Source organism: Buteo buteo, chromosome 8 (assembly GCF_964188355.1).
Source record: "Buteo buteo chromosome 8, bButBut1.hap1.1, whole genome shotgun sequence".
Classification (NCBI taxonomy): Eukaryota; Metazoa; Chordata; class Aves; order Accipitriformes; family Accipitridae; genus Buteo; species Buteo buteo.
The window spans coordinates 5,448,933-5,465,640 of NC_134178.1; the positions used below are offsets into that span (position 1 = coordinate 5,448,933).

The following is a 16,708-nucleotide window of genomic DNA, read 5'->3' on the forward strand; positions in this document are numbered from 1 at the left end:
CCCTCCGCAAGACCCTCGCCAGAGCGGCACGGGCTCCCCTCAGAAAACGCCTCAGCTTTCCCGCGCCTCCCCTCACGCCAACGGCTCCCGGCGCCGTCACGTGACACACACCCCCCCTCCCGCCCACCTCTCACCGCTGGCCCACTTCCTGCCCTTCCCGGCCACGCCCCCCCGCCTCCCCGCCCCCGCCGCGCCCCGACCGCTGGTTGGCTGCGACGTGACAATGCGCGAGGCAGCGCCCCCCGCCCGTGACAACGCCCCGCCTCCCCCCCCCCCCTTTCCCGCCCCGCCGCCGGCTTCACCCCGGCAGCCACGCGCCGCCGGCCGCGAGCTGCCCTGGCGGTGTCGCGCGGCGCGGCCGTTACCCGCTGGCTGAGGCGATCGCTGAGGGGACCCGACCGGCGGCGGAGCGGGGCTCATGGCCGCCTCGGACCGGATGGTGCTGGGGCCGCTGGTGGGCTCCATCGATCAGGGCACCAGCTCCAGTCGCTTCCTGGTGAGCAGAGCGGGGGGGGGGGGCTTTGGGGCGGCCCCCGGGCGCTGAGGCGTGCGGGGGGCGAGGCGGCGGCCCCGCCGGCCGGAGGGAGCCGTTGCTTTCGCTCCTTCCCTCGCCCGCATCCTCGCGGGGACCCTCCGGCCTCCGCTGCGCCCTTGGGGAAGGGCAGGGGGGGAGCGGGCCGGCGCAGGGCCGTGCTGCCGCTGCCCCGGCTCCCGTTCCCTCGCCCGCGGCCGGCATCCCCCTGTCCCCCGGCGGGCCGGGGCTGCCGGGCCCCGAGGAGAAGCGGGCGCCGGTGGACACGGGGGTGGCGGAGCCGCCGGCCGGCGGACACTGTCCCCCGGCGATCAGACCCCCGTCGCCTTCCCGCCGCTCTGGGGTTTGGAGGGGGGAGAACGGAGGGGAGCGGGCCGTGCGGCGGTTCTAGCAGTGCCTGCCCGGCCCCCTGAGCAAGGCGGAGGCAAGCGTTTCTGGCCGCTGCTTGAGGGGGGCTGCAAAATCCTGCTGCTTCCAGCAGGCTGTGTTTTAAATCGGTCGGGTATCTCGCCCTGAATGAAATCAAATGGACAAGGTGCTCAGGCACTGGAGGAATAGATCCGCGTGAGTTCAGTGACGGTGATTAGCTAGTGTTCAAACAATGCAATGACTCTGCTGTGTTCCCCTCTAAAACCTACTCGGGCCTGTTGGAGTGACTGCTGCAGTTCCGGAGGCTACAACCCTAATGTCAATGCATCCTGTACACTGTATGTATTCAGGTGACTGAACTTGTACACCTTACGAAAGGTGGGCTTCTTTAAACACAGGAGGAAGATAGTTTGTTTAAGGATGGGGCAATGAATACATTCATCATATATATAAGCCCTTTAGTTCAAGGATCGAAGATATTTCTATCTTATGCAATAGACAGTAACTAATGTTGTTATTATATATGAAGCTTACTATATAAACTTCCTGCTTGCAAATCTTTACAAATGTCCTGTTGCCTAGTCAGTAAGTCACGGTAATTAGACTTAGATCCCAGTGATAATTTCCACCGTGGAAGTGGAATAGAGATAATGACTATATACAAAAAGTTGTCAAGTGTGCACAGTGTTGAATGGGGAAGATGAATGTTTTGGCTTGCCCTTGCTTTTTTCTTTTCTTTTTTTTTTTTAATGCTTCTCCCATGTGGAATGTTCTTTCATGAAGCAGGAGACTAGAATATCTTCTTGACCTATGTTACCATTATTACTCAATATCATGACCTTCATGGGATTGTCAAATGCCAAAATACAGATCTGGGGGTGGAGAGAAACTACAAACTGACAAATGGCACCAGTGGACTGTATTGAATGCCAGTCAGGAGTCCTTTTCAGAAGTGAATTTGGAAAAGTTCCCTGTAACACCTGAAGATAAATTCTATCTGCTTTACATGTACGCCAAGTTAACTTTTTTTCTTAGCCTAAAAGGATAACACTAGTAGAACTAAAAGAGACACTGCAAGCTTTAAAGTTATACTCAAGCTCTTTTTACAAGTATTTTTACAATTTCTTCTAACAAGGAATTTCTTATGCTAGATGCATTCATCAATGGCTTGTATACAGCTGGGTTTTTTTCTGTCCACATGAGGTATGTTTCCTCTGAGGATTCAGGTGCTCCCACAAATAAATAAGAGGTCATAATTCTTTCCTTATTTTTTTTTTTAAAGTGTATTGTGTCTGTCACTCTTCAATTATTCTTGTATCCATCTCGGTTTCTCTCAATTAATTTCAAAATGCAGCATTGTCTTAAACTTGGCAGTGTGATCAAACTATTATGATAATAAAGTTATGTGCATTTGAGCAAAAAAGATAGATCTGAATTAAATCAGAACATGGGTTAGGGTGGAAGAAGAGGGCAAAGTGTGCAGGGGCCTGCTACAAGCCACATCAGTCATTCAGGTAATAACATAGTTATCTGGAGAATTCTGTACTGGAAGGAGATTGCCACGCTTAGAAGAGAGACTTTGCTTTGAAATATTTTAAGCCAAAATGTAATGCGGTGCTCTTTTTACCTGAGTTGTTTCCTTGGCTCTCTCATTACCTCTCGATCTTTTACTGTGTTAGTTGTTTTGCATAGCTTTGTCACTGATAGCTCTTCATTTTTTTTTCTCTAGTGCTTCCAACAATTTTCGTCTTCATCAAGTCACCAGTCAAAATCAAATTGTTGGTTACTTTGCACATGTCTATTCAGTAGCAGAGTGCAACTGTTAACTAGTTTTTAAAGATGGACCCAGACATCTTTAACCTGGATTTTGACCAGGTTAAAGGTGTCTGGGTGAAAAGCTGGCTGGTCTTTTGGGGCCAAAGGGTAGTGTCAACAGTTCAGAGTCTAAATTTACAATTACAGGTGGCCAGTTTACAAGTGGTGTTCTGCAGCAGTCAGTAGCAAGGGCTGATACCCTGAAGTATTTTCCTCAACAGCCTGGGGGATGGGTTGGAATGCCCTCTCAAGTTTGCGGATGACCACAGAGTGGGGGGAGCAGTTGACTGGAATTCCAGTTCGAGAAGGGGCCTGGCCGAAGCTTCATGAAGTTCAGCAAACTTTAGCACTTGGGATAGAAGGCTAAGAAGCAGCTTGGTGAATAAGGACCTGGATTCCTGCTGGACAGCAAGTTGAATATAAGTGAGCAGTGTGTCCTTGTGGTGGTGAAGATTAACCACATTAAGAAAAGTGCAGACTGTGGATCAAAGGAAGTAATTATTGCCATCTGTGTGGCACTTAGGAGGCAGCATCCAGAACACTGTGTCTGGTTTTGGTCCCCCCAGAGGAAGAGAGAGTCTGAAGAACTGGATTTCACTCAGCAGAGGATCACTAACATGATCACTGCTCTGCAGCACAAGGCATGCAAGGAGAGGTTGAGAGATCAGGGGTTGTTTTGTCACAGGGGAGTCTGAGGTGTGTCTTCGGCCATCTAACCACAGTTTGTAGGGAACACAGAACGAGCCTTTTCTCAGGCGTGCACAGAAAAAGACAACAGGCAATGAACACAAGTTGCAGCAAGTGAAGTTTCAAACAGATGTAAGGAAGAAATGCTTCACTATGAGGGGCTCTGGATCAGGGGCCCAGAAAGCCTGTGGAATTTCCCTCCTTGCAGATGCTCAACACCTGACCAGAAAAGGCCCTGAACAACCTGGTCTAACATTAGATTTAAGCTTATCTGAGCAGTGGGTTGGGCTAGACAACCTCCAGAGATTCCTTCCAGAATTAATTATTCTGTGTATGGACACAAGTTTTGAGAGATTCTACTGCTTATGTGAATGAGGCTGTATGAGCACAGATGATAAAGAAGCACCAGAACTTAGGTGCATTTCTGTTACTGTCACTCCTTATTTATCCTTGCCTCTCACACACAATACACATACAGTTTTAGCTTATGCTACAGTTTTACCCTCTGGGGACCCTAATTTGGATCTTTTCTTTGCTAAGCTACTTGCTTTTGCAAAATAAACTGTAATTATTTTTGAGATCTCAACTATTCTGTTAAGTTGGGTTGAACCTCCATAACAGATTCAGAGTTACCAGGGAGAGCGCAGTGCGTTAAGTACCACTGCAGTTGCTTCAGGCTCATTTTCTTAAAGATGGCAAGCAGGAAAATAAATTGACTAGGCTAAACAAGTGTAGCCAGATGACTAAATTCTGGTCTAGATGTTTTGCCAAATATTTGTATCTCTCATGTTCCATTTTATTTTGTTCAAGGATCATATCATAAAAATCCACTGTAACTTCTTTTGCTAAAAGTCTTGGGATCAGGGGCTAATGGCCAGCTGAACCACTGCCTGATCTCTTGAAAGGTATTTGCTGGGTAAAGTCTTTCTGGCATTTTATCCAGGAACAGCAAGAATCAAAGTGTTAAGTGAAGTACACATCCAGTGAAGTACATATACAGTACTTCAAGTTCTAGGTTTGCCAGTCAGCCACAGACAATTTTTTTTTCCACCTCAGAGGAATATTTCTTTCTTCCTTTACTTCACTTCCAGAAGAAACATTCAAATAAAGCTATATTGCACTGTAAGCATTATTTTCAGTAAGCAAAACCTGCTTTTAGATAAGGAAAAACTTAGTACCCATTGAGCTTACCCTTCAGAGGGTATCCATTTCACCCCTCTACTGAAGTAACATGACCTTTTGGGAAAAAGCAAAACTGCATTGTATAGCTAACAAGAAGGGTTAGAAGTATTGCAAATACTTCAGGTTTTCCCTAACTCTTAGCTTTTATTACTTAAAATACATTGTAGTTTTGCTTTTTATTCCCATAATCATAAGCATCTCCTTGAGGGAGGAGGGAGGTCTGTTCATCGGGAGCCTTCCAAGCAAGATAATTTCTAGGACACTTGTTAAACTGTACTTATTCATAAATTCTGACTGCCTGCTAATCCTAGTTAAATACAAAGGTGGAATTATTTTTTGTCATCCTTCCCCCAGTTGGGTTATTTCAATGCAATTTCAGAACTCCAGCTCTGAGCTTGTTTGCTTGCAAAGCCATAGGTGTTCCAGCTTAACAGAAACTCATGAAGATACAGCATAGACTAACAGAAGTAGCTTTACTGCAGGCAGAGTTACATGGCAAAGCTTGAGAGTCATGAAACGTTACTTCTAAAATCTGTTTTCACTATTGTCTTTTCAGCTGTGCAGCTTCTTGCATCACTTCTATGAGCCTCATGTTTCAGTTTGTCTCATATTTCTTTTCATTCTTTTAAAATTGTTAGAACTGATTCATCTGAGTTCTTTTCCACTAAAATGATGAAGAGTCAATGCAATACCATGCAACTGTTTGCACCCCTTCATGTGATGTCATGTATTATATTAGAGACCCTATAAAGAGCTTGAATTAAGGGATCAGTGCTTGTGCTTGTCTGCTTGCTTACATACAGCATAGCTAAGTAGGTCTTTCTTCTCTCCTCCACTCTTGAGATTCAAGGCTCAAGCTCTAATTCTTTGTATGATAATTTGTTGGGAGTGGAAGGAGGGTGTTATTTATTGCTCATCTCTCATCAGAGAATTCAGTATGTATCTGGTGGTTTTCACTGTCTTTCATCAAATCATCTCTGTTTAAGATAGCTCTACATGTCCAAATAGCCTAGACAATTCTTTTGTGACTACTGCTGATAAAATTAGGGCAAAACTGACTTCGACTTTTTTTTCCCCCTACAAAAAGTGAGAGATCAGTATCATAAACTGGAACCAGTTCTTAATGAATATGAAGAGAAGGAAAGCAGTGACAGAAATACACTTCAAACCTGTTTCGACAGGAATGTATTGACCTTATCTGAATTACTCATACTTATTGTCACCTGTTTCTCTCTCTCACCACTGTCAGAGAGAAACAAGGATGGTTTGGGTTTTTTTTCTGGCAGGAGGGGTTTTGGGGGGGTGGAGGAGCAGGGAAGGAGGGGAGGTCCCATTTGTTCTATTTATTCCCTACTTTGTTTATTGTCTTCTAGGTTTAAGTGTAATGACTCATTTATGTTTGGCATCTTTTCCTGTATCAGAGTTCTATTTATCACTGTAGAACATGGTATTGTTCTCAGTGAAACTTTTTAATCCCTTGCCCTGAGGTACAGGGAGTGTCTGCTGCTTTTGTTGAGGATGTCAGAAGCTTGTGGTTTTGTTCGTGATGGATTAGGAGAGCATGTTTACCTAGCTCTTCTCTATGGGCATGAAAAAATCTATGCATTTGTAGCGTTATTGCTTCTGTTGAGAATTTATTGCTGTTAGAACAGCTTGCTTAGAAGGAGGCAAAAAGCCATGCTGTGCTAGAGCTTCACCCTTTATTATCTGCAGGTCACACAATCCAGGTTCAATGAATGACCTTGTCTAATTGAATCTGTATTTATTTCCTGCTAACAGTAGGAAGTGTGGAAAAGATTCATTTGTCTCCTAGAGAGTGAATGGGTTTTGTACCCTTAGCACGAGAGTGGTTTCTGAATCTGACCCTCCTCTGCTTGCCATAAAAAGATAGGATGGTGTCTGAGTCTGCTGTTAGATTTTACTTTCTAGGTCCCTGAATGTTCTTCAAGGAAAAGACTCTAAATGGTGTTAGTGAGAAAGAGCCATTTTCCCAGGAATGTCATCGTTGGCCAGTTAGTTATGCTGGTTTACTAATTGTGCAGTTAAGTTGGATGTTTTACTTGGTGTCATCTTAGCTTGGCCACAGTAGATTACTTTTGGAAACAGGCCACTGATGGTTAATGAAGATCGTTGTGTATTCTAGCAGAGCTTCTACTGCAAGGCAGAGCCTCTAACTTGTGATTCCTTAAGAACAGCCATTAGTATAGTCCTCAGGATTCTCTACTCTGCTGGTTTTTTATTGTAGTATATCCAAATCTAAGTCACTTTTTCTGCATGTTCTTCTCTTTTTTAATGTATCATGTTGCTGCAGTGACATTCTTTTCTTGTCAGATTGTTCGTAAGCTCTGTATCTGTAGTTTGCTTTGAAACAAACTGGGTTCTACCCAGGTGCTTTTTCTGTCTTCACAGTTTGGTCCCTTCTGTGATTTCTAAACTACATGTGATTGTCTGTTTCTTAAAATCACTCTCCCTAAAAGTGAGCTAACCCAAGAAAAGGCATAGCTCTGGCATTAGACTATCAGAGCAGGAACTAAAGAAATGTTATTATGACTAGTAGTGGGTATTTTACAGAGAGGTATGTTCTAAAATGCATAATTAGTTTAATTTCTGCAACCTCCACAAGAAAAAATGTGATTATTTCCCAATCCATCAAGAAAAAAAAAGCAGTTATAATTCACAGAAGAGCTTACCAAAATATTCTTTGCTTACCTTAATCACAAAAGTTCATATATCTGAACCCAGGTTATATGGATATTTGGCTTGATGATAGAAAATGGCTATCAATTATCACAGCACTGTGTTTGTTCAAAAGAATAAATGTTATTTTATTGTTTCAACTTCTGTGTTCATAGAAAATTCTGTTGTGTAATTTATTTGCAGGTTTTTAATGCAAAAACAGCAGAGCTCTTGAGTCACCATCAGGTTGAGATACAGCAGAAATTCCCTAAAGAAGGGTATGAATTTTCTGTGGGTTTTTTATTTGTTTATATTTGGGTAGAGCTTATGTATTTTTATCTCTGAATGATCAAAACTGAAGTTGATTAATAATTATTAAGAACATAGTATCTGCTATAGAAGACTGTGTGGTAGGAAAAATGGCATAAAAAAACCTCACCTTGGGTGTCCGGTATGTGCTCTGAGTTATGTAAACTAAAAATACTTGGTGTTTTACTCCCATCACTCATTAACATATTTAAAGTTTAAACTTTAAGGTTTAAAACTAAAGTCTCATCTAGGTGGTAAAGCTGCTCATTTTTACAATTTAATCGTAGTCTTCAGCTTAGTCCATAGAAACTGCTTAATTTGTTCTCTGAGGTGGTTTTTTTGTTTGTTTGTTCTTAACTGACCTAACATTTGCTGCCAAAGCCCTCTGTATAGAATAAAACAAAACAAAATTCTTTGGTTTCTGCAGATGGTTTTGTTGGGAAGATGCAGCTTACTGTTTAAAAAGGGTTTGAAATTTATGACACTTTTTCTAGATATGTAAAACATACTTTACAGTTAAGATCAAGTCAAAATACTCGGCTGGATTTTCAGACTAGAATTTCTTTTTTTCCCTAAATGTAATTTTTTGTCTTTGTATTAACTGGTGTCTACTGTTTGTTAAAGATGGGTGGAACAAGATCCAAAGGAAATACTGAAGTCTGTCCATGAATGCGTGGAAAGGACCTGTGAGAAACTGCAACAACTAAACATAGACATCACTAACATAAAAGGTATTCCTAGTACTTAAGGGTAACTGAGGGCTTTAACATACTCATGGTTGAGCAAGTCAAATTCTCTAGTCTTTAAGTCAATAAATAGAAAGGTGGTAGCATGTGCTGGCCTCAAAAAAATGTTAAATTGGAATTGAGATCAGTTTGTTTGGGAGGAATAATGAGAAAACAAGTCCTTCATGTATATTAGCAATGCAGAATCTACAAAGTAAACTTAACCTAATCTTGCAAAGTCACAGAGACAAGTGATGAATGAAGAAATTCTGAAATTTAAATTAGGACTTACTGGGAAAAGCTAGTTTCTCTGTCAGTGTTGTTGCTGTCTCAGTTTCTGGCAAAAAAAGAAGAGAGATTTTTTTAACATTTTTAAGCAGCAAAAGTTGAATGATGAGCTTTTAGAAGTGATATTTCTAGATTATAACATGAAAAAGTTGGAAGCTTTTTATTTCCCATTTACTTTCCTCTTCTCCTTACCTGTTCCTCCCTCCTCTCCACCTCTCCCTCCCCTCCCTCATCCCCCAAAAGGGGAAAACAAACCTTCTGAAAAGGATACTTCTTTCTATTTTGTCCTGAAGCCATTGGAGTCAGCAATCAGAGAGAAACAACAGTGGTTTGGGACAAGACAACTGGAGAACCTCTTTATAATGCTATTGGTAACTACTATACTTTCTGAATATGTAATATCATGATTGTGTTATAGACAAATGCTTCCCTAGTTTCCTGTACAGACTTCATTGTGGCCTAGCCTACTAACTTCTTTGATTTTTTAATATCTGTGTCATAAACTTTGTGTTTGTATACACCAGTCCAATTAAAAAAAAATATTCTATTAAAATTATTACTTAATAGTTAATAAATCACTTCATGGACTTTTAACAAAAAACAATGTTCCTGAGGGGTTTTGTACATCTCTGGCATGTAATGAAGCTCTGACTTACACCCAATCAGTTCCTTTTAAATGAAGGAGCTTGCTAAATTTTCGGGATGCTTTTGATTTAACTTTAAAGGAAAAATGCGTTAAGTAGGTTTCATGAGTACTTACTGATTTGGAGTTTTATTTTTAACTTACCTTAGCTTTTCAGATTATGTCAGCTGAGTAATGGTAATTGTCTAGATTTACTCTTTTAGGCCATGTCAAGTGCCAGATTTAGTTTAGCATAGTATCACTGAAAAAACAGGACTCTTCTATATTCAAATATATGTTGTTAACAGCTTTATATTGAGCCCAGCTGTACCTTGATAACTCTGACATAGCACTCCAGTTCAAAGTTTTCATAGGAATAGTAAATAATCAACCTGCTATTTGTTTTAACCTCTTAGTTTAATGACAGTCATCTGCTCTAAACAGCATAGTATTAGTCATTTGCTTATGCTCTGACAGAGAAAAGTGCATGTCCTATTATGTGGAAAATCCTGATTGATTTCTCAAATTGTTTGTTCTTCTAAATCAAATGAGTTTATCTAACAATTTTTAATTTTTACAATAATGCATTTAAAATCAATGGCAATACAGTATTCTTTCAACTCATGAAAAGCTAAAAATAAAGACAGGAATTTACTGGCAAGAGCTCTAGTTTTGTAGAAGCAGCTTGTACATGTCACTTTTCATGTATTAAATCAGTTGATCAGTTAATTTTATTCATGTTTTTAGTGTGGCTTGACCTGAGAACCCAGTCAACAGTTGAACGGCTTCTTAAAAGAATTCCAGGAAAAAACAAAGCCTATTTTAAGGTAAGAGATATTCCAGAACATTTAAATAGTAGCTGAACTCTTATTGCTATGGTATATAATGTTTTGGAGATGTGTGCTTAAAATTCCCCCAAACGAAGTCAGTCAGTTGTAGCTTCTAGTCACTTCTTAGCTTGTCAAATAATAAAAAATGTACATAATATTATACACCAATCTGAGACTGGAAAATGTTTATTTTCCTTGAAGTCAGTGGTTAACACTCCTTACATCTCTCACTAGAGGAGTTAAATGACTAATCGTTAGTGAGATCTAATCATGTGCTACCTATCCAATGATAAGTAAACATCACACACAAAAATTGAGAGCAAGTAGAAAAGAACTGTTTGGAAAATAATTTATTGATGTGAAATATATTATCCTTTCTCATCTTATGCCTTAATATTGAAATTAATTGCAACCAATCTGAGAACTGGGAAGATAGTTTATAAAGAGCAATTTCATTTTTTTTTTATATAGCTGTGTATATATATATATATATATATATAAAACAATTTGGAAAGTAAATGCTTGCAAAAAGGTGTCTTAATTCTTTGGTTTATATTTTCCTTGATTGATTGTATAAATATTATATATTTTATATATTGTATGTTTTCCTATAGGCAGGAAATGGATGTCAAAAAGCATATAAACTTACTTGCTTTTTAACTTCTCGTAGGATACAAGTTCCATCTTTCCTGTGTCATGCTGCTCATTTTTGTTGTCATTACTTGCTGTCTAGTCATATGGAGATATCCTAGATAAGACAGGACTTCTGCAAACAACGATTTCCATGTAAATGGTCTTTGAACTGCATTTAGATCAGCTTTGATCTTTGTCCATTAATGCACTGGTCATTTGTTTTTCATATTTTCAGACTTGTGTATTGTATGCTTAGTACTTACTTAAATAACAAGTTTGTGTAATTTCTCTGAGGTTTGTGTCTTCGGTTTTTCACTTACTATCACCATTTTTATATGTAACTACAGTATTCATGGAAAAGGTACTTGTGCGGTGTTTAAATGATTTTTTTTTTATTTTACAGTTTAGGACTGGTCTTCCACTTAGCACTTATTTTAGTGCAGTGAAACTTCGGTGGCTTTTGGATAATGTGGAAGAGATTAGGCAAGCAGTTGATGATGGAAGAGCTATGTTTGGGACTATTGATTCATGGCTTATATGGGTATGTATTTGTGAGTTTATTATCATTCTTTTAAAAATTAATTTTCATATCATGCAAATTCCTGTGCAAAGGACTGTGACATGTGAGGCCCACTGATCACACAGTGATGTCAATACAAGCTACTAAAGAAATTCCATCAAAGTTCCTTACAATATGAACTTTTACTGTCCCTGTATCACTATATTTTCTTTTTGTAGGTGCTTATGTGTAATTTACCACTTATAGGTTGCTGTAAAATTTTGCTCATGCTTTTGGAAAAGTCTTGGACTTTAGAAAGGTGTATTAGACACCTTCACAATATAAGAATACAGGAGGTACTGTTGTACCCTTATTACCTCTCTCATGCCTTTCTTCTGCTATAATAGGTCCACCTTTTTACTTGTTGCAGAAATATCAGAGTTTCCAGTCCCAAGCTGAAAGCTTTGTAAATTTAGAATTTTTTTTTTTTGGTAATGTGTTGAAGTAAACCTATCTGTTTTCTTGGCAAATACTGTTGATATTTATTTTGTTCAGAGTTTGACAGGTGGAAAGAATGGAGGTGTTCACTGTACAGATGTAACCAATGCCAGTAGAACAATGTTGTTCAACATTCATTCCTTGGAATGGGATCCTGAGCTCTGCCAGTAAGCTCAGTTTTTCAGTAATACTGTTATTTAAATAGATTCTACAAGTGATCTGTGAAGAAACTCATTTAATAGTAAGAATCTCTTATCTAGACTAAGATCAGCAATTACTGTTGTATTTACTGTTAGTAATTAAGATTCATTGTTATCCAGAAGTCCAAATTACAACTGTCTGGATTAATTAAAAGTAGCAGATTTTTCCTGTAGGTGGAAGACAGGTTCATGGAAACAATGATGTTTAATAGTTTCTTTATTCCTTAATCAAATTGTAAGGCAGTTACAATGATAGTGTCTCTATTTTAAATTTAAATTTATTAACAACAATATTATAAAGATATTGCTGGAAGAGGAATGACTACCCACACGAAAGATTTGGATAAGTCTTCAAAATATTCAAGTATATGCTGTTTTCCTCCATAATTCAGTGTCACATACTGTAACAAGTGGAAAAACACACAGTGATGGATTAAACTCTAGAAATCAAAGTTCCTTTTGTAGTTTTTTTTTTCTTTACAGCTTAAACTTATTGAAGAAAATAAATGCAAAATGCTTTCTGATTTAGCACTGACCATATGTATAAACTATTTTGTATTGTGTTCAGGTTCTTTGATATTCCTATGGAAATACTCCCAAAAGTACGAAGCTCCTCTGAGATTTATGGCCTGATGGTAAGTTTGCTTGTGTGTGTGTGTGAAGTTAATCTTGTAAAAATATAACTACATCAGTATAGATGTGACAGAATTTCCATAGGTTAAGACTAGTGGCTTTTTCTAGACCACTGTTGTTTGATTTATGATTAGTAAGTCATTATCTACTCTTGTATAATATTATATGAAGTTGAATATTTGTTGTTTTCTCTTTTAAGTGTCAAATAGACAAAGCAAGATGTGAGAGGTTTTTGATAAGGATAATAATTATTCTTACATAAAAATAAGGATAAAAATTTGATTTTTTATTACATTTACTTATTGATTTAGAAACTATCCATCAGAATGCAATGTATAATCAGTAGATTAAAAGAATGAGATTGCTGTAATTAGAGCACAATATTTTTACTTCTTGTACAATTGAAAAGAAGAGATGAAAATCACTATGGAAGTCTTTGTGATCTAAGAAGACTGGACAAGACGTGTAATGTCTTACTTCCAAATAACTGAAGGCAAGATTAGTCAGCTTCTGTGAACTGGAAAATCACAAGTGACACCTTAGATTGCCTTCTTTTTGAAAAATAAACTTCTCTTGCCATGTATATTTACATAGCACTCAGTAAAAAAAATATTTTTAATATCATGATGTCTTTTTAATCGCACTGTTTCCAGTGCAGCTGTGAATATTACTTAGGAGTAAATCATTAATTGTTTTCATGGGGCTGAGGTTTCAAGTTTAGTTTGATGCAGCACCAACTATTCTGAATCAGTGACATCTAATTTTTTAGCTTCAGAATCAGATAAACTGGATTTTGTGATTTTGCATTCTTTTTCCTCATAGTTTGTCCTATTGTTTACTAAGAACATACAGGCTTTTTGTAATTAAGACAAGTTATGGAGATTTTTATTTAAAATATAACTCTTACTTGCCTGAAATGTAAGTATTTTTGCTAATCTCTTAATGGAGATGCCACTGGAAGTCATTGCTGACTTTTATTAATGTGATGGTCAGATGAGAGTGGCTTGTATTAAGCTGAATTTTTGAGGTAAATGGAAAAAGATACTACCTGGCAACTGAAACGTAATAGCTGGTCAATTTAAATGTGAACTTTTATTTCTCTTCCCCTTTCCTTCCATTTTTTTTCTTTTTCTTCCTTTTGCTGACTGTAGAAAATCTGTCCTAGCCTGGTGAGTAGAGTCTTCCATTAGGCTGACCACCTATATCTTATCCATTCTGTTCAAATGCTTTGCATTTCCATTGGTTTAAGGATTAGTAAAAGCACACTTTCTAGACCAATAAATTTGGCGGGTATTTCCAAATTTGAGATATTACAATTAGAGTTCATGCCAAAGTTGTTTCTAAAATGTAATCTTGATGTATGCGTTTCCCTTAATTTGCAGGCTGCTGTTAAGCATTTCTTTTTATAGTGAAGTAAAAAGTAAAACTACTGGCTAATAAATGTTGGCTGTCTCATTTTATGTCTCATTTTTAAATGAGAAAAGAGGGCCGTTCTGTCTACAAATATTCATTCTATTATAGTGAAACATCAGATTCATGCAGGGGGTTTTATTGCATTTATAAACTCAATTACCTTAAATCCAGTTAATTAAAATGAGAATTAAAGAAAAAAAGATTCAGATTGGAAATGCACTTGTATGGCCTTGTGAAAATGCATTTTCACAATTGCACAAAGAAACTAAAGAAAGAAGTAAAAATTGTCAGGATGTAAACTTCTTATGATACCTATTGCAAGAACGCAACTGAAAAACTGCATGGTCGTGTTTGGAATATGTTCTATATGAGACTTAAAATGCTGTGTCTTAAAATGAGGCATCTGTCTTTGCTTAGTGTGTCATCACAATCACGTTTTTTTCTAGTGACTTTACCATTTTGCACTTTTGCATTTTACACTTGACACTGACTGCACAGATTACACCGAACCTAATTTTCTGTACAGTATGATTTCAACAAATTTATGTTAAGAACTGTTGAGGTGACATAAAGTATACCTGTAAATTTCCTGCTTTCTGTTTTTTAGTGTTTTAGGCATGAGATGCATTAAGCTGAAGTCCAATGTACACCTGAACTGAACCACGTTGATTACGTGACCCTTCTTTGTTTTCCTTTGAGCATTACAAGTTTAGCTTCTTTTTCATTGCCTTAAACTGTAGTCATGGAAAGCTAATTTGGAACTTTTCTTTCTCTTTTTGCGAATCAGAAATCTGGAGCTTTGACAGGTGTACCAATTTCCGGGGTAAGTCCTATTTCAATTCAGATTCTGGTATGAGGACCTGATACTGAATGAACATATCTTCACTGAAAGAACTTTAAGATGGGTGAATCCTGCTACAAATTCAGTTGATGGTTTTTTACTTCATGTTAAACATGAAGTTAACTTTTGAAGTTGAATTATTAATTGACTGGATTCTTCATTACTAAGTTAAGGTCTGGCTGTGGAAATACAGCTGACGGCTTTAATGCATATGTGTAGTGCTGTTGGAAACTTAGGATCTCTAAGTAAATGAGCAACATTACAAAATAGAAGCAAGCTCTGCTTTATATATAAAAGGAGTTCAGTATATGCATAATCCAGAAGTGTTGGGCAGATTCTCAGCTTTTTCCAATACAACATGCATAAAGATAGAAAATTTTAATTTGATTTCTTTAAATTGTTCACCATAAGTAGCACCACACATTTCATTTGGAGTTCTTACAGAGGGGAGGGTAGTAAAAAGCACAGGTTGTCTCTATAGATTTTTCCTTACCTTCAATTATCTGCATGCTCCTAATAGATTAGAGTTATAGTTAATTATATCTGTTCATGTTCCTTTTTCATTCGTGTGCAGACATTTGCTAAAAAAAAAAAAAATAAATAATCTCTTTCCAGTGCTTGGGTGACCAGTCTGCTGCTCTTGTTGGGCAAATGTGTTTTCAAGATGGGCAGGCAAAAAATACGTAAGTTATTATGAAAATTGTAAGATAACACACTGTTCTGTTTTGAATTTAGTATTATGTTCTCTTACAAGCTAACTGCCAAATGCTTTTGTAGTTACTGCATAACTACAGCTCTACCTTTTGACTGTGTTGACCTACAAAGTAAAGAGTGTCCTGACTTTTATAAATAGTGAAGATATTAAAGTTACATGGCTTGTGAGGTATATTTTGGAACAAAGTCATTGTGAGGAAATATGTCTGTGTGACAGAAGGTTTTTCATTTTAAAATTCTCCAAAACACAGATTAAAACAGTTGCAGTATTATTTAAATTGTGATCTAAAGTTAAACAAATACAGGCCATGTGAGTTAGATTGCATAGAGTTGAATGACAAAAAACCCACAGCATTGCTAGATAGGAAAGGTTCATTTCGGTTGCAGTGCTTAGTTTTGCTTCTGTGTCTAGCTCAGTGTGGAGAATTTCACATTTGTTGTTTTTTCTATTTCTCAGCCTCTTAGTGTCCCTTGTTTAAAATAGCTGATCAGTTAAATCAGGCAACTGGTGTAATCAAACATTCATTTGAGGAAAAGCTCTCTGCTTAAATGACTTACTGTTCCATTTACAACTATGTGCTTAACTGAGCATGTAGGTACATACACAGTATGGGACTTTCACAGATTTAATTACACATTAATCTATTATTGTTGCTAATTAACCTTCACTTTATCTTTTATATTTATACACAAATTTAATGGTTAGTGGCCTTGTATTTTAGTATAACAAACATGATTGTAAGTAATATTATCAAAAATATTTTTGTAAGAAATACTTTCATAACATAACAGACCTTTCGAAAAAAAGCCAGCTAAACCAAAAGGTAAAAGTGAGATTTTTTAACCTATTTGTGTTATTGTTTTACCCTTTTTCTCTCCAAATGTAACTGAAGGCTATCTCAGTACTATTTTAAGCTATTAATTTTCAGGGCATTAAAAAGGTAGGGAACTCATAATTTCTTAGAATAAGTGGATTTTAAGTATTTTGTACTCCTTTTATTAAACTTTGTCCTTATATGTGTATGTATGCACACATATATGTGATGTGGTCTTTGAATGAGAAATGTGCCATTTTTAGAAATTTTTGAACTGAATATGTTTAAAGAAAACCGTCTTCTTTGTGACAGGAACAAAGTTTCTTAAATTTTCCCCCTTAAAAGCTTGAATTTAATATTGTGAAATATTTATTTTATAAAGTAGCTTTCATAATCAGCTTAAACTGAAGTAGGTAAACACTGCCAC

The 16,708-nt window shown here is 37.9% G+C and overlaps 1 protein-coding gene across 6 annotated transcripts in view; it reads left to right on the forward strand.

The window, feature by feature from the left end:
• Positions 1-301: 301 nt before the first annotated feature.
• Positions 302-16,708, forward strand: part of GK (glycerol kinase) — a 36,815-nt gene continuing 20,408 nt past the window's right edge. For 5 of the 6 annotated variants that reach the window (XM_075033503.1, XM_075033506.1, XM_075033507.1 and 2 more), the window contains exons 1-11: positions 302-496; positions 7,466-7,539; positions 8,195-8,301; positions 8,877-8,954; positions 9,953-10,032; positions 11,072-11,209; positions 11,723-11,832; positions 12,434-12,500; positions 13,650-13,667; positions 14,699-14,734; positions 15,368-15,435. In XM_075033503.1, coding sequence (XP_074889604.1) covers positions 419-496; positions 7,466-7,539; positions 8,195-8,301; positions 8,877-8,954; positions 9,953-10,032; positions 11,072-11,209; positions 11,723-11,832; positions 12,434-12,500; positions 13,650-13,667; positions 14,699-14,734; positions 15,368-15,435 — 854 coding nt within the window. In that variant the 5' untranslated portion in view covers positions 302-418. The remainder of the gene's footprint in view (positions 497-7,465; positions 7,540-8,194; positions 8,302-8,876; positions 8,955-9,952; positions 10,033-11,071; positions 11,210-11,722; positions 11,833-12,433; positions 12,501-13,649; positions 13,668-14,698; positions 14,735-15,367; positions 15,436-16,708) is intronic. The other variant, XM_075033505.1, reaches the window with a different exon arrangement.